General features: G+C 56.2%; 5 protein-coding genes and 2 non-coding genes across 9 annotated transcripts in view; 5 read left to right on the top strand and 2 right to left on the bottom strand.

The window, feature by feature from the left end:
• SUPT6H (SPT6 homolog, histone chaperone and transcription elongation factor) overlaps nucleotides 1-5,365 on the top strand; it is a 29,386-nt gene extending 24,021 nt beyond the window's left edge. The window contains exons 30-37 of the mRNA XM_064165860.1: nucleotides 84-322; nucleotides 613-726; nucleotides 1,202-1,326; nucleotides 1,814-1,926; nucleotides 2,215-2,292; nucleotides 2,376-2,542; nucleotides 3,867-4,054; nucleotides 4,238-5,365. Of these exons, the coding sequence (XP_064021930.1) occupies nucleotides 84-322; nucleotides 613-726; nucleotides 1,202-1,326; nucleotides 1,814-1,926; nucleotides 2,215-2,292; nucleotides 2,376-2,542; nucleotides 3,867-4,054; nucleotides 4,238-4,424 (1,211 nt within the window). The 3' untranslated portion in view covers nucleotides 4,425-5,365. The remainder of the gene's footprint in view (nucleotides 1-83; nucleotides 323-612; nucleotides 727-1,201; nucleotides 1,327-1,813; nucleotides 1,927-2,214; nucleotides 2,293-2,375; nucleotides 2,543-3,866; nucleotides 4,055-4,237) is intronic.
• A 1,885-nt stretch (nucleotides 5,366-7,250) lies between these two features.
• Nucleotides 7,251-9,362, bottom strand: PROCA1 (protein interacting with cyclin A1). Its single transcript, XM_064166036.1, has 4 exons — nucleotides 8,949-9,362; nucleotides 8,183-8,315; nucleotides 7,933-8,067; nucleotides 7,251-7,845 (listed from the first exon to the last, which is right to left on the bottom strand). Exons 1-4 carry the CDS (start codon nucleotides 9,142-9,144, stop codon nucleotides 7,302-7,304), a joined length of 1,008 nt encoding a protein of 335 aa, XP_064022106.1. The 5' UTR covers nucleotides 9,145-9,362; the 3' UTR covers nucleotides 7,251-7,301.
• A 761-nt stretch (nucleotides 9,363-10,123) lies between these two features.
• Nucleotides 10,124-11,668, top strand: LOC135187504 (adenine phosphoribosyltransferase-like). Its single transcript, XM_064166269.1, has 6 exons — nucleotides 10,124-10,216; nucleotides 10,362-10,502; nucleotides 10,665-10,758; nucleotides 10,837-10,983; nucleotides 11,068-11,163; nucleotides 11,262-11,668. Exons 2-6 carry the CDS (start codon nucleotides 10,380-10,382, stop codon nucleotides 11,387-11,389), a joined length of 588 nt encoding a protein of 195 aa, XP_064022339.1. The 5' UTR covers nucleotides 10,124-10,216; nucleotides 10,362-10,379; the 3' UTR covers nucleotides 11,390-11,668.
• RAB34 (RAB34, member RAS oncogene family) lies at nucleotides 11,628-14,814 on the bottom strand. 3 transcript variants are annotated; one of them, XM_064166268.1, is made up of 10 exons: nucleotides 14,629-14,814; nucleotides 13,808-13,933; nucleotides 13,632-13,723; nucleotides 13,197-13,262; nucleotides 12,883-12,984; nucleotides 12,627-12,809; nucleotides 12,408-12,489; nucleotides 12,223-12,313; nucleotides 12,032-12,139; nucleotides 11,628-11,953 (listed from the first exon to the last, which is right to left on the bottom strand). In XM_064166268.1, exons 2-10 carry the CDS (start codon nucleotides 13,859-13,861, stop codon nucleotides 11,886-11,888), a joined length of 846 nt encoding a protein of 281 aa, XP_064022338.1. In that variant the 5' UTR covers nucleotides 13,862-13,933; nucleotides 14,629-14,814; the 3' UTR covers nucleotides 11,628-11,885. The 3 variants fall into 3 exon arrangements, with proteins under 3 accessions (XP_064022338.1, XP_064022337.1, XP_064022336.1); XM_064166267.1 differs by lacking the exon at nucleotides 14,629-14,814 and having other exon boundaries at nucleotides 12,627-12,678; nucleotides 12,745-12,809; nucleotides 13,808-14,554; XM_064166266.1 differs by lacking the exon at nucleotides 14,629-14,814 and having other exon boundaries at nucleotides 13,808-14,554.
• Nucleotides 14,815-14,985: 171 nt separating this feature from the next.
• On the top strand, nucleotides 14,986-17,457 carry RPL23A (ribosomal protein L23a). The gene is made up of 5 exons (XM_064166148.1): nucleotides 14,986-15,093; nucleotides 15,576-15,756; nucleotides 16,083-16,259; nucleotides 16,647-16,716; nucleotides 17,392-17,457. The coding sequence occupies exons 1-5, from the start codon at nucleotides 15,069-15,071 to the stop codon at nucleotides 17,404-17,406; spliced, it is 468 nt and encodes a 155-aa protein (XP_064022218.1). The 5' UTR covers nucleotides 14,986-15,068; the 3' UTR covers nucleotides 17,407-17,457.
• On the top strand, nucleotides 15,937-16,009 carry LOC135187777 (small nucleolar RNA Z17). The gene has a single exon (XR_010307438.1). It is a non-coding gene; the product is annotated as a small nucleolar RNA Z17 (small nucleolar RNA).
• On the top strand, nucleotides 16,505-16,571 carry LOC135187789 (small nucleolar RNA SNORD42). Its single transcript, XR_010307450.1, has one exon. It is a non-coding gene; the product is annotated as a small nucleolar RNA SNORD42 (small nucleolar RNA).
• Nucleotides 17,458-17,525: the final 68 nt, after the last annotated feature.

The raw sequence follows: 17,525 nt of genomic DNA, 5'->3' as shown, positions 1-17,525 counted from the left end.
CCAGGAAAATAAGCACAGGTGGACATCTAGCTGTGACAAAGCAGTTCCTCCTGGAACCCTAAACATTCCACTTTATCCCCCAGCGTACATCAAGAGAGTAATTGCTCACCCATCATTCCACAACATTAGCTTCAAGCAAGCAGAGAAGATGATGGAGACCATGGACCAAGGGGACGTGATTATTCGGCCGAGTAGCAAAGGGGAGAACCACCTGACTGTCACCTGGAAGGTGAACGATGGCATTTACCAGCACGTGGATGTCCGAGAAGAGGGCAAGGAGAATGCCTTCAGCCTGGGCTCCACGCTTTGGATTAACACAGAGGTAAGAGCGCTGCAGAGCGTGCCTGAGGAGCTGGTGGGGAAGAAGAAGAACCCATTTGTCAGAGACACGTGGTCACAGCTTTTCTGTCCTTGAAGCTGCTTTCAGGCTGTTGGAGAGTAACTTTCATTGTGGCTCTTCAGATTCATAGACAATACTCAGCAATCTTTCTTTTTTTTTTTCCTCAAAGCTTCCAGCCTTGCTGTGCAGAAAGTTTGACTGAGAGCTGTATGCTAGGATAAGAGTTCCTCATCATGCACTCTAAACACCTCTTTAAATGTGTTTATTGAAAGGAATTTGAAGACCTGGATGAAATTGTTGCTCGCTATGTCCAGCCAATGGCTTCTTTTGCCAGAGACCTGTTGAATCACAAATACTATCAGGACTGCAATGGTGGAGACAAGAAGGTGAGCCTCTTCCATGCTGTGGTAGCTTTCATGGGAGATAAAGGAACATAGTCTAAATTTCTTTGTCTTGGGGTGGGTCTTAAACTCTGTGAGTCTGGCATGAGCTGCGGTTGGACTGATCTTCCTCTTCTTGCTTGGGCCTTGGCAGTTTCCAGTCTCAGGAGCTTCTCTCTGGGAGCAGTGGAGTTAGGACATGGCAGTGTGGTTTGCTGCAGCAGTGTGACAGAGCAGCAGAGGGTTGCTCTGCCAGCAAATACCACTGAAGGGAGAGTATTGGCTTTCTGTGACCTGGTGACATTTGCACACCGCCCCTACACAGCAGTGGTGCAGTTGGTCATCCTGGTTTGATTGCTGGCATCAGGCCTGGAGGAAAAGGCTGACCACAGTACAGAGAGTGATATTTCTGGGTTCTGTGTGTTGCTGGAAATGAGGCTCTCCTTGAGCATTTCTCTTCTTTCGTTGTCTCTCTAATTAGAAGCTAGAAGAGCTGCTGATAAAGACCAAGAAAGAGAAGCCAACATTTATTCCCTACTTTATCAGTGCCTGTAAAGATCTACCTGGCAAATTCCTCTTGGGATATCAGCCTCGAGGCAAACCAAGGTGAGAGGCAAGCCCAGCAGATGCAGTTGAGTACTGCAGGTACCACACCCCAGCTTCTTGCTGCCAGTTTCTCCACCATCTCTGCCAATATCCCCATAGCTCATGCCTCCCCTTGCACAGAGTTTGGCCTCCTTGACAGTAGAGGACCTGTACCTGGGAGTAAATCTCACCCAAGAGACTCCTGTGTTTCTACCCATCTGGCTGCCACAAGCAATACTGCCCCTATACAGGGGTTGTCACGTGAGTGTAGGCAGTGTCTGATAGATTTTGCATGGAAAGACTTGAGAATTTTGGAGCAGTTGTTTGAAAACAACATCAAAGCACCTTGGGTAGGTCTGTCTGTTCGTTATCATTATGGCAATCACCTGAGCTTGTAGGCCATGCTTGTTCTGGCTGTGTCCTGTGAGTGGGAGGGTGCTGTACAGTGACAGATATGGCTGTGAAGCAGCCTCTGATCTCATGCTCCTGCATTGACTGCTCCTTACAGGATAGAGTACGTGACAGTGACACCAGAAGGGTTCCGCTACAGGGGCCAGGTCTTCCCTACTGTGAATGGACTCTTCCGATGGTTTAAGGATCATTATCAGGACCCTGTTCCAGGTGAGCACCCTAAAACTTGAGTGTCTCAACTGCTTGTTTACAGTCACAGTTACTAAAGGACAATTTCATGTTCTTTGTCCATGCAATGTGTCTTAGGTTTTTCTATATATGTGGGAAGTTTGAAAGCAACACTCAAATCTTTGGCTTCCACGGACCTGCTGAGAGTTAATCTTTCAGCCAAGCAGGCTGTGCATCAAAGTCTGGGCTTGTGCCTTAGGCTCCCACTCCTGCACACATATCCCCTGGTAACAGCATCTTGTCAGTACCACTGGTTTGTGTTTTACACAGGTATTACCCCCAGCAGTAGCAGTCGGACCAGGACTCCAGCCTCCATTAATGCTACTCCAGCTAACATTAATCTGGCAGGTCAGTACAGGCCTTTCCTGCTTGGAACTGGGATGGGAGCTGCTTTTCCAGGCTTTGTCTAATATGATGAGTCTTTCTTGCAGACCTGACCCGTGCAGTGAACTCTCTACCACAGAACATGACCTCCCAGATGTTCAGTGCCATCGCTGCTGTGACAGGCCAGGGGCAGAACCCAAATGCCACCCCTGCACAGTGGGCATCCAGTCAGTACGGTTATGGAGGCAGTGGAGGTGGCAGCAGCGCATACCACGTAGGTGTCACTTAAGATGGCTTCTCCTTGCTGATAGAAAGCATCCCATGGGGCTCCACTGGGAGCCTAAGGGGTTACTTATTGCCTGGGATCATCCAGTGCTATGGATCCACAGAGCCTGGCTGGATTCTTGGAGCAGGTTTCTTTTTGCCTGCTGTGGCTGAGGAAATGAGCATGTAGTAGAGCCCTGATTTGGGGAGAGTTGAACCAAGGAGCATATTGATCTGCCTCCCCAAGGAATGTGTCAGGGTGGAGGGGCAGGATCCAGCAGTGAGGGCTGACAGCCTTCTGACTGTGCCCCCAAAGTGGCAATGTGAGCTGCCAGTGGGAGAGATTAGCTGTGCAAGTATGCGCTGAGTTTGCAGAGCTTTCCAGCTCAGTGTGCTAATCTCTGAGCTGCACCAGCAGGCAGCACCTCAGCCCAGCCCAGCACCCACGGGAAAAAGATGGAATTGGTCTGTTTTGGCTCACACTGAAGCCTTTCCTCATGTGTGCTGGTGCGCCTCTGCTCCCAGCCCATGCTGACGCCTCCTCAGCTGACACCAAGGCTAAAGCCAGCTACAGGACTGAGGTGCCTGAGTACAAAAATGCACCCAGCCTTTGGCAAGAGCCTGGTGAAGAGATGCTGCAAGACAAGGCTTGCAGGGAGGAGTGATCCTCTTTCAGACCACCCTGGGAGGCTTTCACAGAGTTTGGCACAGCTGAGGATAGGCAGGGACTGTGAATAACCCAATGTGTTAATCATCAAGGCAGTCTGAAGGAAAAGGGGGGCAAATGCCAGTAGGCAAAGAGACTCAACACTCCCTTGGACAAACAGTGAGCCAGGCATCCTGAGATACGGAAGCAAGCCATCTTGGGAGCTGTTGCACCTTCTCTGCAGCCCACAGGGCAAGAATTCGTGTTCTTCCTGGCAGCTGCAGAACATCATTTCTGCTAGCTTGCCCCAGATGTCTCCTGTGCCCATCTCATGCAGTCTTTACCTTGGCTTGGCTTAACTATCTCCCTTGTAGCCTGCGTGAGGTAAACAAGGAAGGCAGGCTGTGCTGGCCCAGGTTGGCTTGGCCATCAGGGGCTCTCAGAGTGACAGATATCCTGTGCTCAGCAGGATGTTGCTCCTTCTGCCCTGCACTCTGCTGTTCCCCTACACTAGTCCATGCAAACCTCTCCCTGCCCAGATGAGGGTTTCCAGCAGGGCTGGGGATGTGCAGCAAGGACATGCTCCAGCCTCTTGGACAATCAGGGCAGTGCAGAGCCATGCCATTCTGCAGCCCCACAGCCCAGTGGGGTTTGCACTTTATGCCCTAACAATATCTTCTCCCTGCAGGTCTTCACGACTCCAGCACAACAACCAGTGGCCACCCCTCTGATGACCCCCAGTTACTCCTACACTACCCCCAGCCAGCCGATGACAACGCCCCAGTACCAGCTCCAGGCCAACACCACACCCCAGTCCACCCAGTCCCAGACACAGTCACAGCCATCATCCAGCTCCAGGCAGAGGCAGCAGCCAAAGTGAGTGGCTCTGGGTGCACATATCTGTCTTTGTGCCTTCTTGATTGGTATGGTTGGTCCTTATGGAAGCAGCTTGGTGGGATCACCTTGCACCTTCCTGTATGGGACCCTTGGGGAGGAAGAGAGGGTGGGCAGGGAAGCTCTCCTGCCGGTGTGTCTCAACCTCTGCCCCTGTTGTTGCAGGACCAACAGTCACGCTGCCATCGACTGGGGGAAGATGGCCGAGCAGTGGCTGCAGGAGAAGGAGGCTGAGCGGAGGAAACAGAAGCAGAGGCTGACACCTCGCCCGTCCCCCAGCCCCATGATCGAGAGCACGCCCATGTCCCTGGCTGGGGACGCCACGCCGCTGCTGGACGAGATGGATCGATAGGCCCTGCCGGGCCTGACCCACAGCCTCTGCTCTCTTCTTCAGGAAGGGGAGAAGGGAGAGTGAACAATTGAAAACAACTTCCCTTAGCCACGTAAACTCCTGTTTTATACCTTGTGAAATGATGGGAAATGACTCCTGGTGACGTGCACCTGAGCAAATGGATAGACTTGGCAGGGCTGGTCTAAATACATATGCTATATATATGAAAATATATCATAGGAAGGGACGCTGCAGTGGCCTCTGCATTCCAGGCCTCGATTCGACATTTTGGAAGCTCATCACAGCAATGAGGAGGCCAAACGAGTCTGTCCCTGTGCACGCACAGCAGTCTGCTTTCACTGCAAAGACTCAGCAGCAAGCGTAGCCGAAAGTGCGGACCACCGGCCTGGAGTGAGCCTGTTTCGTTCGGGTACTCCCAAACCCTGACTCTCGCCTCTGCTTGTCCTGAGAACACAAAGCAAAGTCACAGGGCTTGTGACCAGCAAACCAGAGTTCTCAGAAAGCTTCTGTGGTCGTTTGCTCCGTGTTTCATGTGTAACAGGCTCTGCAGAATCTGTGCCGACCCCCAACTGTGTTCACAGGGGTCTAGCACAGCAGCTCTGGGGCTCAAGGTCTTGCCGGAGAGAAACGCAGCTGTCATACCAAAGGCTTGCTATCTCCTCTGGCTTCTTTTGGAACAATATTTATTTAGTTTTGATTATTTTTGTTTGGTTTTTCGTTTGTTTGTTCTTTTTTTAAACCAGACTGCAAAGCAAAACGCCAGGCCACGGCAGCTTTCCTCAGCGCAGGACAGAGACGCTGGGGCTAAAACGCTCCAGAAGCTGCTCCTGTGAGTGGAGAAGGCAAAGCAGCCAGGAGTGCACAGCCTGCTCCTCCGTACCTGCTTAACCCTGCCCAGCTGTAACCGAGAGGGGTGAATAAATAATAGTGTTTCTACTGAAGGCTGGTTGAGAGGTTCTCTGCTTGCACCCTGCTCTGCCTGCCCTCTCTTAGCCATGGATTTGTGTAGAAGCAGTGGTGAAAATCAGTCTGTTGCTTTGAGTTGCCTTCTGTGTGCTGAAACTTTCAGAGAGAAGCTGATTTCTCTTGAGCTGTTTAAAATATTAATATTTTGGTTTGAATGTCCTGTATAAAGACATCAAACTGACATCCGGGGCACCTCCTGGAGAGGTTCTGGGAGGGGCTGGGAGCGTGGAGGGGGACAGATAATGTAGATAACTTTGATTGTGTTAGAAACAGCTCGCTGCAGCTCACTGCCAGCGTTCGGAGGCGTTTCTGAACTGGCAAGTTCTGCTTCACTCACTCCCCTCTCTCCTGCTTTGTTAGTGAGGGTTTTCTATGGGAGCAGAGTCTTTGTTCCTTCCAAGCTCTCCTGGGCAGCCTCCTCTCACTAGGAAATGAGCAAGAACAGCGGATCTTAAGAAACAAAAGTCTTTTTCGCATGTAAATGCTCCTGAACAATGGCAGCAGCTCGGGAGACAAAGCAAAGCTGTTTCTACAAAGAAATGCAGGTCCTGGCTCGATCGACATGGCTGCAGCACTGGAGGGGCTGACATGGTCCTGCTCCTCCCTGGGCAGGGTGCAAGTTTACTAACTTTAGGCTATTTTTTTATTTGATGAAATCGTCTGACACGATTTGACTGGGAGCAGCTCCTTACCAGAGGTGTCAGCCCCATACAGGGGTGGGCTGGGGCTAGTTGTGCACTATCAGCAACTATTTGGCTCTCTTTGGTTTTAGTTTTCCCTTTGCCATCAATAAAAGTTCTACTTTTGGGAAGATGCCCTCATGCCACACATCAGTGCTTCCTGCTGTGAGCTGTGGTGGTGGCCACAAGGACTTTGCACCCCTTAGTGCTGCTCGAGAGAGTGTGATTCTTCCCAGCAGCCTTAGTTGAACCCCCCAGGTTCTTATGTTTCAAAGATTTGGGATTCCATCCCATGCTTCTCTGGGAACAGAGGGGTTTACAGCTCTCTTCGTCAAGCCTCTGTGCTGTCTGATCTTCCCGAGGCTCTGTCATAACAAAACTGTGCTCAGCTCTTATTGCTCAAGCTTTTTCCATTCTGGAATTAGATGCTGGTGTGGGAAAAGTCTTTCTACTGGTCCCACTAGGCAGGAGAGGGGACACTGGGCCAGGGCATGCTCCTTACTCTAGTGCTTTGCAGCACTGGGTGGCAATGCCCTGTCTCTGAGCACTGCACTCAGACTCTTTGCTATGGGAGCCCAATTGCCATTGAAGGGAATAAATAAGGCTGTGGTCACCCTCGGGCAGCTTGCCCTGCCCCTGCCTCTCCTGGGACACATCTGTCTTTATTCCAAGGCTGGAAAAGCTTCTATTGTCCTATTCCGAATAGCTGTTGTACAGCATTTGAGGAGCCTCCGGGGAGGAACAGTGGCCTCTGCCCCTTCTACTGACTGCCACTGCTGGGAGCTGGAGTCAGTGCTGGTGTGGGAGCACTGGGAAAAGGCAGTGGAGGATGCTGGAATGCTGCAGTTCATTAATGGGTGCTCTAGAAGAGCACTCCCTAGGATACTGGAGCTCAGCCCTCTGTGGCAGGGGACCCAAAATCAGGGCACTACCCCATGAAGAGTTTGGGATGGGAGCAGTGTCCCCAGCCAGTGCAGCAGCTTGTGGTCCCCAGTGCCCAGGAGAAAGTTACAGGCTGGTGGGAGCAGTGTGGAACAGATCCAACCCACTCAATACCCACTTGGCTCTAAGTACTTATCCTCCCACAGCTCCAGAAGTGGGATCAACTCTGGGATTTCCCCTGGAAACTGACCCCAGAGCAACCCTTTCTCTCCAGAGACGCGGGGCTAAGGCCACACAGTCTGCTCCAGCAGCCAACTTTATTACACAGCCGTGACCTGTGCACGGGGAATCAGGGCCATGGCTCTCGTGCAGGCTCTGCCTCAGCTTTGCTTTTCAGCCTCTTCTTTCTGTTTCTCTCCTTTCTCTTCCCGCTGAGGGTAGGGACTGGGGATGCAGGGGTGAGTGCTGGCTCCAAGCCCTCCTGCTCTGGAGAATGGCTTACGATGGCACTGACCACTTCCCCCAAGTCCAGTAGTGGGGCCTGTGGGTCCTGCCCAGTGAGGGCAGCAGCTGCAGGCCTGTTTGGCTCTGTGTTTTTTGAAGGATTTTCCTTTTTCAGACCTTTCCTCTTCTTTTTCTTGTCTTTCTTCTTCCCCTTCTTTTTCTTGTCTTTCTTCTTCCCCTTCTTCTCTTCCTTGGCTGCCTTGGGACTGGATAGTGGGTGGGTAGGTGGCTGATGCTCCACTGAGGTGGCTCCTCCACCTCCACTGCTCTGTGGGGGGCTTGGAGGGACCTTCTCAGGTCTCGCTGCCCGATCAATCAGCTCCCCACCATACTCGTACAGCAGTGGCTCCCTGGGCACCGCAACAGCCACCGTGTTGTACCTCTTGCACCTGCAGAGAGCGAGAAGGCATAATGCAGGGCAAGCCCCAAGGGAGCCAAGGCAGAGGCCAGTTCCCACAGCATGGAGGGGCACTCACCAGACATAGAGGTAGGGCTCCACACACTCCTCCTTGTAAGTGAACTCAAAGCAGGGCACCTGGATGACGTTGAAGAAGGCCTGGCCCACCACCCGCGAGGCTGTGTCGTTTACCTGCCGTAGGCACTCCTTCAATCTGCCGAGAGACAGAGCTGGAATCAGTGGGGCTGAGGGAGTGCCGCCAGAGGGACTGGGACCCCCCTGGGGTGGGAGGATGCTGCGGGAGCATGGCTGGGCACAGGGTCACTTACCTGCGGTCGCAGTCGCAGTGGCTGATGGTGTGCCAGCGCAGGTTGCGGTACCCGTAGCGGGCAGTGAAGGGGTGGATGACATGTTGGCAGTGATCGTGGTCCCGGCAGCACCGATCCGTGTCCCGGTGTTCCCCTGCAGGGAAGGCATAGGGTGCAGGCAGGGCTGGGGGGAGCTGCATGCATGGGTTGGGGCTGGATGGGGATGGGATCAGGGCTGGGTGGGACTGCACTGTGCTAGGACTGGGATCAGAATTAGATTAGACTGGAACAGGACTAGGATGAGGCTGAGGTGGGTAGGGGCTGGGAGTAGACTGGAACAGGCACAAGGCTACACCAGCACCACAATAGGGATGAACTGGGACTAGGCTAGGATTAGGATGCAGGCTGGAAGAGGACCAGAATCAAAAGAGGGACCAGATTGGAATCAGGATAGGAAGTGGACCAGATTGGACCAACAGTGGGATGGACCAGCACCAAAATAGGAAGATGATGAACCATAGATTAGGTTGGGGACAGGACTAGAGCAGCAATAATGTGGGGATTAGGATGGAACAGCCCTTTGATGGGGACTAGATAAAGGTGAACTGGAACTGGATCAGCACTGGGGTGGGATCTGTATTGAGACCAACAGGGACTGAATTAACATGGGCGTGGGAACTGCAGCGAACCAGCACTGAGATAGGGACTGGGTCTGAGCTGGAGTGGAGCAGCACCCAGCTGGGGATGGGATGGGGAGGATAGATTACAGTCACCTTGTCATCCTTACCCAGCTGCTCATAGGCATCCGCGTTGCTGCCCGCACCGCACCACAGCGTCCCGGGGTAGGTGAGCCCACGGCGAGTGCGGGGCCGTTCTAGCTGGGCCGCTCCGGTACTGGGGGCCGCTCTGATAGTAGCTGCAAATCGAAGGAGGAAGAGGAGGACGAGAAGGAGGAGGCGGCAGCGCAGCCCCGGGGCACACATGGCACTGCACTGCTCCCCGTCGTCGGGCCGCCTTATAGCCCCGCGCAGCCCGCCCACGCGGGACGGCTTGGCACGGACCGGTACGGCACAGACGCACGGCACAGCACCGTGCGGAGGGTCCTGGAGAGTCGAGATGCGGGAGCTGTTTCCCAGAGCCGCGGCTCCTGGGCCCCGCAGCCTGCGGGGAAGGGGTTACCCCTCCCGGTGGGGCCGGGCTCCGTTGCTGTGGCAGCCGGTGGGGTGATATGCAGGGGCCGGTAACGTGCCGGCCACAACGCGCCCGCCCCGTGACGCACCGACCCCTGCATGGCCCCCGGTCCCAGAGCAGCCCCCCGACGGGAGAAGGATGCTCCCAGTATCCCATCCCACAGGTGCTCCTCACAGCCCCTTGCCTCTCCCGTGGATGCTTCCTGGATCTACACATCCCTATCCCACGAGTGCTGGGTGGCCTCCTGTCCTGTGCCACAGATGCTCCCTGCAGCCCCATGTCTTTGTCCTACTAATGCCCCATGGTGACTGTCACAGGAGCAGCCCCAATGCCCTGTACCCAGCCAGAGATGGCAGCCCACAGGCGCCCAGCAGCTCCCAGTACGGCTGCCAGGGCTGGCCACCTTGGCTGGCTTCTCTGCCATGGAGCCCATTGACAATCCAGGCACGGATCTGGCATGCTGGGTGCCAAGGGAGGCAGCACTAGTGGGGCAGGACAGTGCCCAGGCATCCCAGTGAGAATGTGTATGGCTTCTGAAAGTGTCTACACTGCCCAGGACCCCCAAGCCTGCAGAACTGTCTGACTCTTGCACTGATGGGATGCCTCGGGTGCTGTGCCACCTGCAACCATACACTGGCACCACTAGTGCAGGCAGCTGGGAGCTGGTGGCACCCACATACAGTGTACTGGGGGCTCATAGCTGGCTCATGAGCAGAGCTCTCATCTGGCACCAGCCCAGGGCCCAGCTTGACAAGGGAACTGGCGGGGACCCAGTGTTGCAGGGACTGTTCCTGCTCAGCTGTTGCTGTCTGTGACGCTCCCCGTGACCACCCTGCTCAGCTTAGCCTTGCCACCAGTACCCAGGTATGGAGCCAGCTCGGGTGCGGTGGGACCCCAGTGTGCCCACGTGTGGGTGTGGATGGGGAGGATGGGGCTATCAAGCCATGGGAAGTCGTGTGGGGACAGTTGGTGAGGAGTCTCACCTCTGCTGCATGCTCAATACTCGCAGTGCCTGCAGTCTTCACACATGGACCTGTGCCACACCCCCACTGCCCAAGAGAAAGGCTGGTACCTGGCACTGATGGCCCCCAATGTCAAGGGTTCCAAATATGCTTGGCTGGACCCCTCCCGGCTCTACTGCCACCCGCAAGTACCTAGTGCCTGGAGGCTGATGGCACCCACGGGGGTGCCAGGGTGGGCTGTATCTCTGTGGGGCTGTTGGGACACCTGGCTGTGCCCATGGGCACCAGCACACAGGCTTTAGGTGCCCATGATGGGCTGCAGGCACCCAGCACCTCTGTTTTCTCCCCAGGGCTTGCAGGACTGCCTGTCTGACCTGCTGCAGCCATTCCAGGGAGACCCCATTGACATGGTGGCAGGAATCGATGCCATGGGCTTCATCCTGGGTGAGTGGGGACTCGGGTGAGCCTGAGGTCCTCATCCCTTGTCTCTGCGGGGCCTGACAGTGTCATGCCCACCCCCAGGTGCTGCTGCCGCTGCCAGACTACAGAAAGGCTTCCTGGCCATCCGCAAAGCTGGGCACCTCTGCGTGCAGACACGGACACAGCCTTACACTGACTACTCTGGTCGAGAGAAGGTGATGGAGGTCCGCACTGACACCATCTCACCAGGTGAGCTAGTAGGGTGCCCCCTTTTTGAGGGGGGCTTTTGGAATGGGCACCAGGCACTAAGACACAGCCTCTGTCCCCTGCCAGGTCTGCGCATCCTCCTCGTGGACCAGTGGGTTGAAACGGGGGGCACCATGCGAGCAGCCATCCAGCTGGTGGAGCAGCTTGGGGGAGTTGTGGCAGGTAGGAGGTGGGACACGAGGGCATCCCAGGAGTGCAGCAGGACCCCTGCCCCCAAACCCTGCGGTGCCCAGAGCTGAGCCTTCCTTGTGTCCCTACAGGTGTCGCTGCCATCTGCATTGAGGACAGTGAGGGTGGGCGGTGGATCCAGGAGCACTACAAGTGTGCCCACTGTGTCCCCCCACACCTGCAGTCCCACTTCAACCGCCACCAGCTTGGCTGGGACTGATGGGGGCACTGACATCTCACATGTTCCCTACCTCCCCTCCACATGGCACAGGACTGCTGGCTCTTCACGGCAGGGATGTCTGGGACATGGACCTCCTGGATTGGCTTCCACCATACCCAAGATGAAAGCAGCCATCCTCCCCTGGCTGCATCCTCCCACCTGCCCACAAGCAGGGAGGTGGAGCCCAGGGGCAGAGGGAGCTGCAGCCAGCCTCAGTCCCAGTCCCCAGCCTCACACATTTCTTAAAAAGCATTAAAAAAAAGGTTTTATTAAGACAAATGGGAGCCTGGGGGCATCACCCCCTGTGAGCAGTACCTGGGTTTGCATAGCTAAGGGAGCAGCATGGGCGCTCCTGCCTACCCCAGCCATGGGTCTCTGGGCAGGTGAGAGGCCGGGAGGGCTGGGGGACAGCAGGGACGGCTCCTCGGGGCCGGCCCGGGCCGCTCCTCTTTGGTCCAGAGGTGTGAGCATGGGGGTGGGCCAGGGGCTGCCCCCCTCACTGACAGCACTTAGGTTTCTTGCGGGGTGCCGACAGGTACAGGTCGCTCTCGTTGCTGCTGATCCCTGCAGAGGCAGAGGGAGGGAGGGTGGGTGGAGTGTGAGAGACGGGCACCCATCGCGGGGCCAGCCGAAGGTACTCACGCACGGTGTCGCCGATCTTGCGAGTGCTGCTGCGCTCCAGCTCGGCCAGCACACTGCTCTCGAAGGTCAGCGCCGCCACACGGAAAAAGAAATCCCGCACGTTCTCCCCTGCCCCGCAGGATAAGACTCCCTGAGTGTCCCATCACCAGCCCAGATACTGACGTTTGCATCCTCCCCCGCTAGGGACTCACCAGTGAGTGAGGAGACAGCCCAGTACTCTGCCTGCATCTCCTGGGCCACCTTCAGAGCATCTTTCTCTATCAGGCTGTATTGTGCCGGCGTCTGCAACCAAGCCGGGGGTGGGGGTTGGTAGGTGACAGGGATGGCTCTGCTGAGCCAGGGTGCAGGAAGGTCACAGAAAGGGGGACACACTCACACTCAGGTCCTTCTTGGACCCCACCAAGAATAGGATCACGTTGGATGGGTCGTTCTCCTTTAGGGCATCAGCCAGCCACTGCCTACAGGGGCAAATGATACCAGCTGGTGGCCAGCAGCCCCTCACTCTCTTTCCCAGGTCTTAACCCTCCATCCAGACCTACTGCCCTCTCTGCTCACCTCCAGTTCAGTCTGGGCCCCTTGGCCATACATCACCTACCGTGTGTGCTCCAGAGATGTCACATCGTTGACATCAAAGACGATGACAATAGCTGGGGAGAGAAAGACGCATGAGACGGGGACAGGCACGGTGTGGCAGGAGGCAGTCAGGACCTCACCTTGTGCTCCCCGGTAGTAGGTGGAGGCGATGCACTTGAAGCGCTCCTGGCCAGCTGTGTCCCACCTGGAGGTGGAGGGTGCAGGAGGTGAGGGGGGGGGCGCAGGGGAGCCTGGGGAGGGGGCTGGCACCTACTCACAGCTGGAGGCTGAAGGGCACCCCCAGCACCTCGAAGCGCTCCATCTCAAAATCCACCCCAATGGTTGCCTTGTAGTTCTTGTCGAAGGTGTCTTTGCAAAAGCTGGGGAGTGGAAATGGGTGTCAGCAGCCCCAGGCCCCCCTACACTCCACCTCTGGGGATTCAGTGCCCCTCACCCTGAGGGGTACCCAGCACCAGCATTCAACAGGAGATGGGCTCAGCCAAAGTTGCTGCTGCCCTTAGTGGGGGTGGGGTGGGAGTATTTCTTCTGCTGCTTCCTCCTACACAGACTCTCGAGGAAGGGGTTCAATTACCGGTTGATCAGGCAGGTCTTCCCCACCGAGAGGTCCCCCACCACGATGATCTTGGAGATCTTGAACCTGCAGGGCAAGCAGAGGCACAGTTGCTCAGCGCGGTGGGGGGAGGTCCTCGCCTGCCTCCCACTCAGCCAGCCTCGGGGTGGAAGAGTTCATGGGGTAGGGAGTTGTCACCTCGCAGCCCCTCCATGTTCAGCAGCGCCTTGCAGCTCTGCTCTCCCGCCTCACAGCCAGCCCCAGCCCAGACCCCCTCGTCCCCCCCGCACTGCATTCCTGCACCGTGACGCAGGGCTCAGCATACAGGCAGCGTCAGCAGCCACGAGGCACTCACGCTGGGGACCCCCAGCTGCTCCTGGCGGGACCGTGACTCCCATGTCACCCCATCACCCATGGGGGCTCGGGGCAGGGAAAGCCAGATCACCGTGGACTCACCCCACGGTGCCCGTCCGCTGCTCCTGGCAGGCGCTGGCAACCGTGGGGTGGAAGGCGGGGCGGGTGTGCAGGGCGGCCTCCTTCCGAAAACACTGAGGGAGGACAAAGGGGGACAACGGTGTGGCTCTGGAGCTCAGCGACGCCACCCCCAGCCGGTGTCCCTCCTTCCAGCTCACCAGTGGCAGGTCGGAAATGACCCTGTCCCTGCGGACTGGAGCCAGCATGTTCATGGTCCCGTGGGGCCGCCGGGGCAGGCTGGGTGGGCACAGGGAACACGGACGGGTCAAGGGCCACCACGAGGCCTGGGAAGAGAGGGAGCAGGGAGCAGTGATGGCCCCACATCCCAGCAGACCCCCTGTTCCCCATGCACGGTACCCCCAGAATATGGCTGCCCCCGTGTCCCCAGGCAGAGCTGTTCCTTTATCCGAATTGCATCTCCACATGCCCAGGACATGGTTGTCTCCATGCCCTGCCTATTCCCACAACCCCAAGTTTGTCTGTCCCTGTGTGCCAGCCACCCTAAGATCCCCGAGTATGCTGTCCCCACGTCTTGGAGTGCAGCTATCCCCATGCCTCAGCTGTCCCTGTGTCCCGGCCATCGCTACATCCCTGTGCGTGGCTATCCTCTTGTCTCGTCCATTCCCACATCCCAAGTGCGCCATCCCAAGGTACCGCTGTCTTTATGTCCCAACCATTCCCACGTCCCATCCTCACGTCCCTGCACACCAGGGTACCGCTGTCCCCACGTCCCATTCCCAGTTTCAGCGCAAGGGGGTACCACTGTCCCCATGTCCTATCTCTCCCCACATCCCAAGTGTGGCATCGCAGTTATACAGCAATCCCCGCACGCCGCCAGTCCTTATATCCCCGTCGGTGCCTGCCCTCATGTCCCTCCAACATTGCATGTCCCCCATGCACATCCCCCCGCACATCCCAGCCCACGGTCAATCCCTCTTCGCCCGGTCCCGGTCCCCTCCGCCGTAGGTGTCTCCGTTACCGCGACCCTCCCGGCTCCGGTAGCGGTGCTCGGCGCTGCACGCCCAGCCCGGGAGGAACCGGCGTGCTGGCTCCGCCCCGAGGGAGGGATCAGATCGCTTGGTTTCTCCGGGTCTGAGTCGCTGCGGTGCTACCCGCACCACAGGACCCCAGTAATGTCCCCTATACAGGGGTCGTCCCGGCCGCAGCCTCCCGGGCGGCGAGGGCAGGGCGGGATCGGGACTACAACTCCCATCAGCCTCGCGGGGAGACACAGCGCATGCGCGGGGGGACAGGGTGGATGTACTACTACTCCCGGCATGCTCCGCGGCATCGTGAGAATTGGCAGCTAAGGGGGCGGTCTCATGGGATCGGTCGCTCTGCGGAACTATCGCGAGATTTGGAACTATAAGCCCGTGCGGCGCGGCGCGGGCGGCCCCTTTCGGCTGCCGCCCGGCCAAGATGGCGCCCAAGGCGAAGAAGGAGGGTGAGGGCTGGAGGCGGCGGGGACGGCGGGGTGCGGGGAGACCGTGCTGGGGCATGGCCCGCAGTGCGGGTGTGTGCGGAGGGGCCCATCTGAGCGAGATTAGGGGATGAGGGAGAGGTGAAGCTCGGGGCTGGCCCGCGGGCACGTGGAGGTGGCAGGAGAGGCCTCCACCGGCGGGACCGATTGTGTCTTAAGGGAGAGTGAGCGTCGGTCGCGGTGGCTTGTGAAGGAGCTGCGGAAGGAGTTAATGTTCTTGTCCTGTGGCGAGGTGTGAGGCTTGTGGTTTTTTGAGGGGGGAACGTGAAATTTTTACCCTGTTTGGTGTTTTGGGATTAGTCTTGGCTGGATGAGCGAGCAGGGACCGCTTGGAAAGGTCCCGTTCATCGAGCTGCTTAAGGGGAGGAACCGGGACCCGTTAGAGCAGGCAGGGGAGCAGGTGCTGGTCTGCAGATCTGGTTGTGTTGACCGAGTTACCGTTGTAGCTGTGCCTCCGAAGACAGAGGCGAAGGCTAAAGCGCTGAAGGCCAAGAAAGCCGTCCTCAAGGGGGTCCACAGTCACAAGAAGAAAAAGATCCGCACATCACCCACCTTCCGCAGACCCAAGACCCTGCGGCTGCGGCGACAGCCCAAGTACCCCCGGAAGAGTGCGCCACGGAGAAACAAGTACGTGCGGGGTGTTGGGATCTGCCCTGCCACAGGGCTTGCAGACTGGGAGCAGGCCCTTGCGTGGGTTGGTGTGGGGACCTGTGCACAGGTACAGGTCCCTGGGTGCTAGCTGCTAGTGTGCTGTCTTGAGGGGTGAGCCTACACCTTGGTGTCAGAGCGCCGGGGGATGTTACTTGGAGTGCAAGTGATGATTTCAAGCGACCAAAGCCTGAGAGGTTGTGATTAGAACTTTTTTGGTAACTGATGCACCCCAAAGGAAGCCCCTGAAGTGCAGAGGGGTTGTGTGCCAGCTTTCTGTTAACCACAGGATCTCTTTCCTGTAGGCTGGACCATTATGCCATTATCAAGTTCCCTCTGACCACAGAGTCTGCAATGAAGAAGATTGAGGATAATAATACTCTGGTTTTCATCGTCGATGTCAAGGCAAACAAGCACCAGATCAAACAGGCTGTGAAGAAGCTCTATGATATCGATGTGGCCAAGGTCAACACATTGATTAGGTGAGAGTAGGGAGCAAATAAATTACTGGTGGGAGTGAGATGCTTCAAGAGCCTAGAGTAGCTTTTAGTAGAAGGGGAGAACAGATATGAGTTTCAGCAGTTGAGCTCTCTCAGGTGTGGGATTAAGCTCTGTAGTGTTTCCAGTGTTAGAGTTCTGAGAAGTGCCCATCTTAATGGAAGTAGGAAACATTGGCAGACCAGAGGGTCACCTCATCAAGGAGCTGTCTTAACACTCGGGGAGTCTTGTGCAAATGATGTAAACTTTTTTTATCACTGACCAAAGTGATGTTTCCAAAGGAACCACTGATGCACGTGGGTGTAGTGAGACAATGGGACAGGTGAGAGGAGTTGTGTGCCTCTGTACTGACACCTCCTGTTCCTCTCTAGGCCTGATGGGGAGAAGAAGGCTTATGTCCGACTGGCTCCAGATTATGATGCACTGGATGTAGCCAACAAGGTGAGAAATCTTTGGAACTTGGCAGCTTCTGTCATCTTATATCTGATGTGCCTGGTTATTTGCCCTGGTGTACATGTGAGGTACTTGTGCTACACCTGTGGGGTGTCCCTGTAGTTAGATGGGATCTGAATGTTTGGAAGCAAGATCACATTGTCTAGCAAACAGTTCCACTTTGAAAATCCCAAGGTTAGCTGGAAAAAGAGAGAATTGCTGCTGTTCTTCAGCTTCTCCAGGGAGGGGCTCACTCCACAGCACTACAAGAACTCCGGAATATTAGCTGGGAGGAAGCAGAAACTGATCTGCAGTTTCTGGAGGGAAACAGTGTTTGTTGCAGCAAGGTTCTTGGCCAGTGCTGTTGACAGCTGATTGGAACAGGGCAAATGATAATGGGCATCTCTTTGCTGTCAGCCTGGGTGAAGGAGGAGGAGTATCTACCAGGCTGTGTTGCCTTGAGGTGGTGGAGGCAGTCATGGTACAGATGACAGAGGAATGTGGTTTAGCCCAAGGCTTGCTGTAATAAATGTATAACACAGTTGTGTGAGACACTTGGACTGGTCTGGGAGGAAAAAGGCTATCCTTGAAGAACAGGAGCTGCAGGGAGGTGGCAGCAGTGTCTCTGGTGGAGGCTCTGCTGCTGTATAACATTTTGCTTTAACATGCTTTGCTTCTTTACAGATTGGAATCATCTAAACTGCATTTACCGAGGACTGTACAGACAGGATAATAAACCCTGTGACACCACTGAGGGGCTCTTGTGTTTTGTGACAGCATAGCTCATGTGAAAGAGAGCACTTAGCAGCCTCTGGGGG

The sequence above is a fragment of the Pogoniulus pusillus genome, chromosome 27, assembly GCF_015220805.1.
Source record: "Pogoniulus pusillus isolate bPogPus1 chromosome 27, bPogPus1.pri, whole genome shotgun sequence".
NCBI lineage: Eukaryota > Metazoa > Chordata > Aves > Piciformes > Lybiidae > Pogoniulus > Pogoniulus pusillus.
Note: the sequence above shows the minus strand (reverse complement) of the source record. Positions and strands in the feature narration are given on the sequence as shown.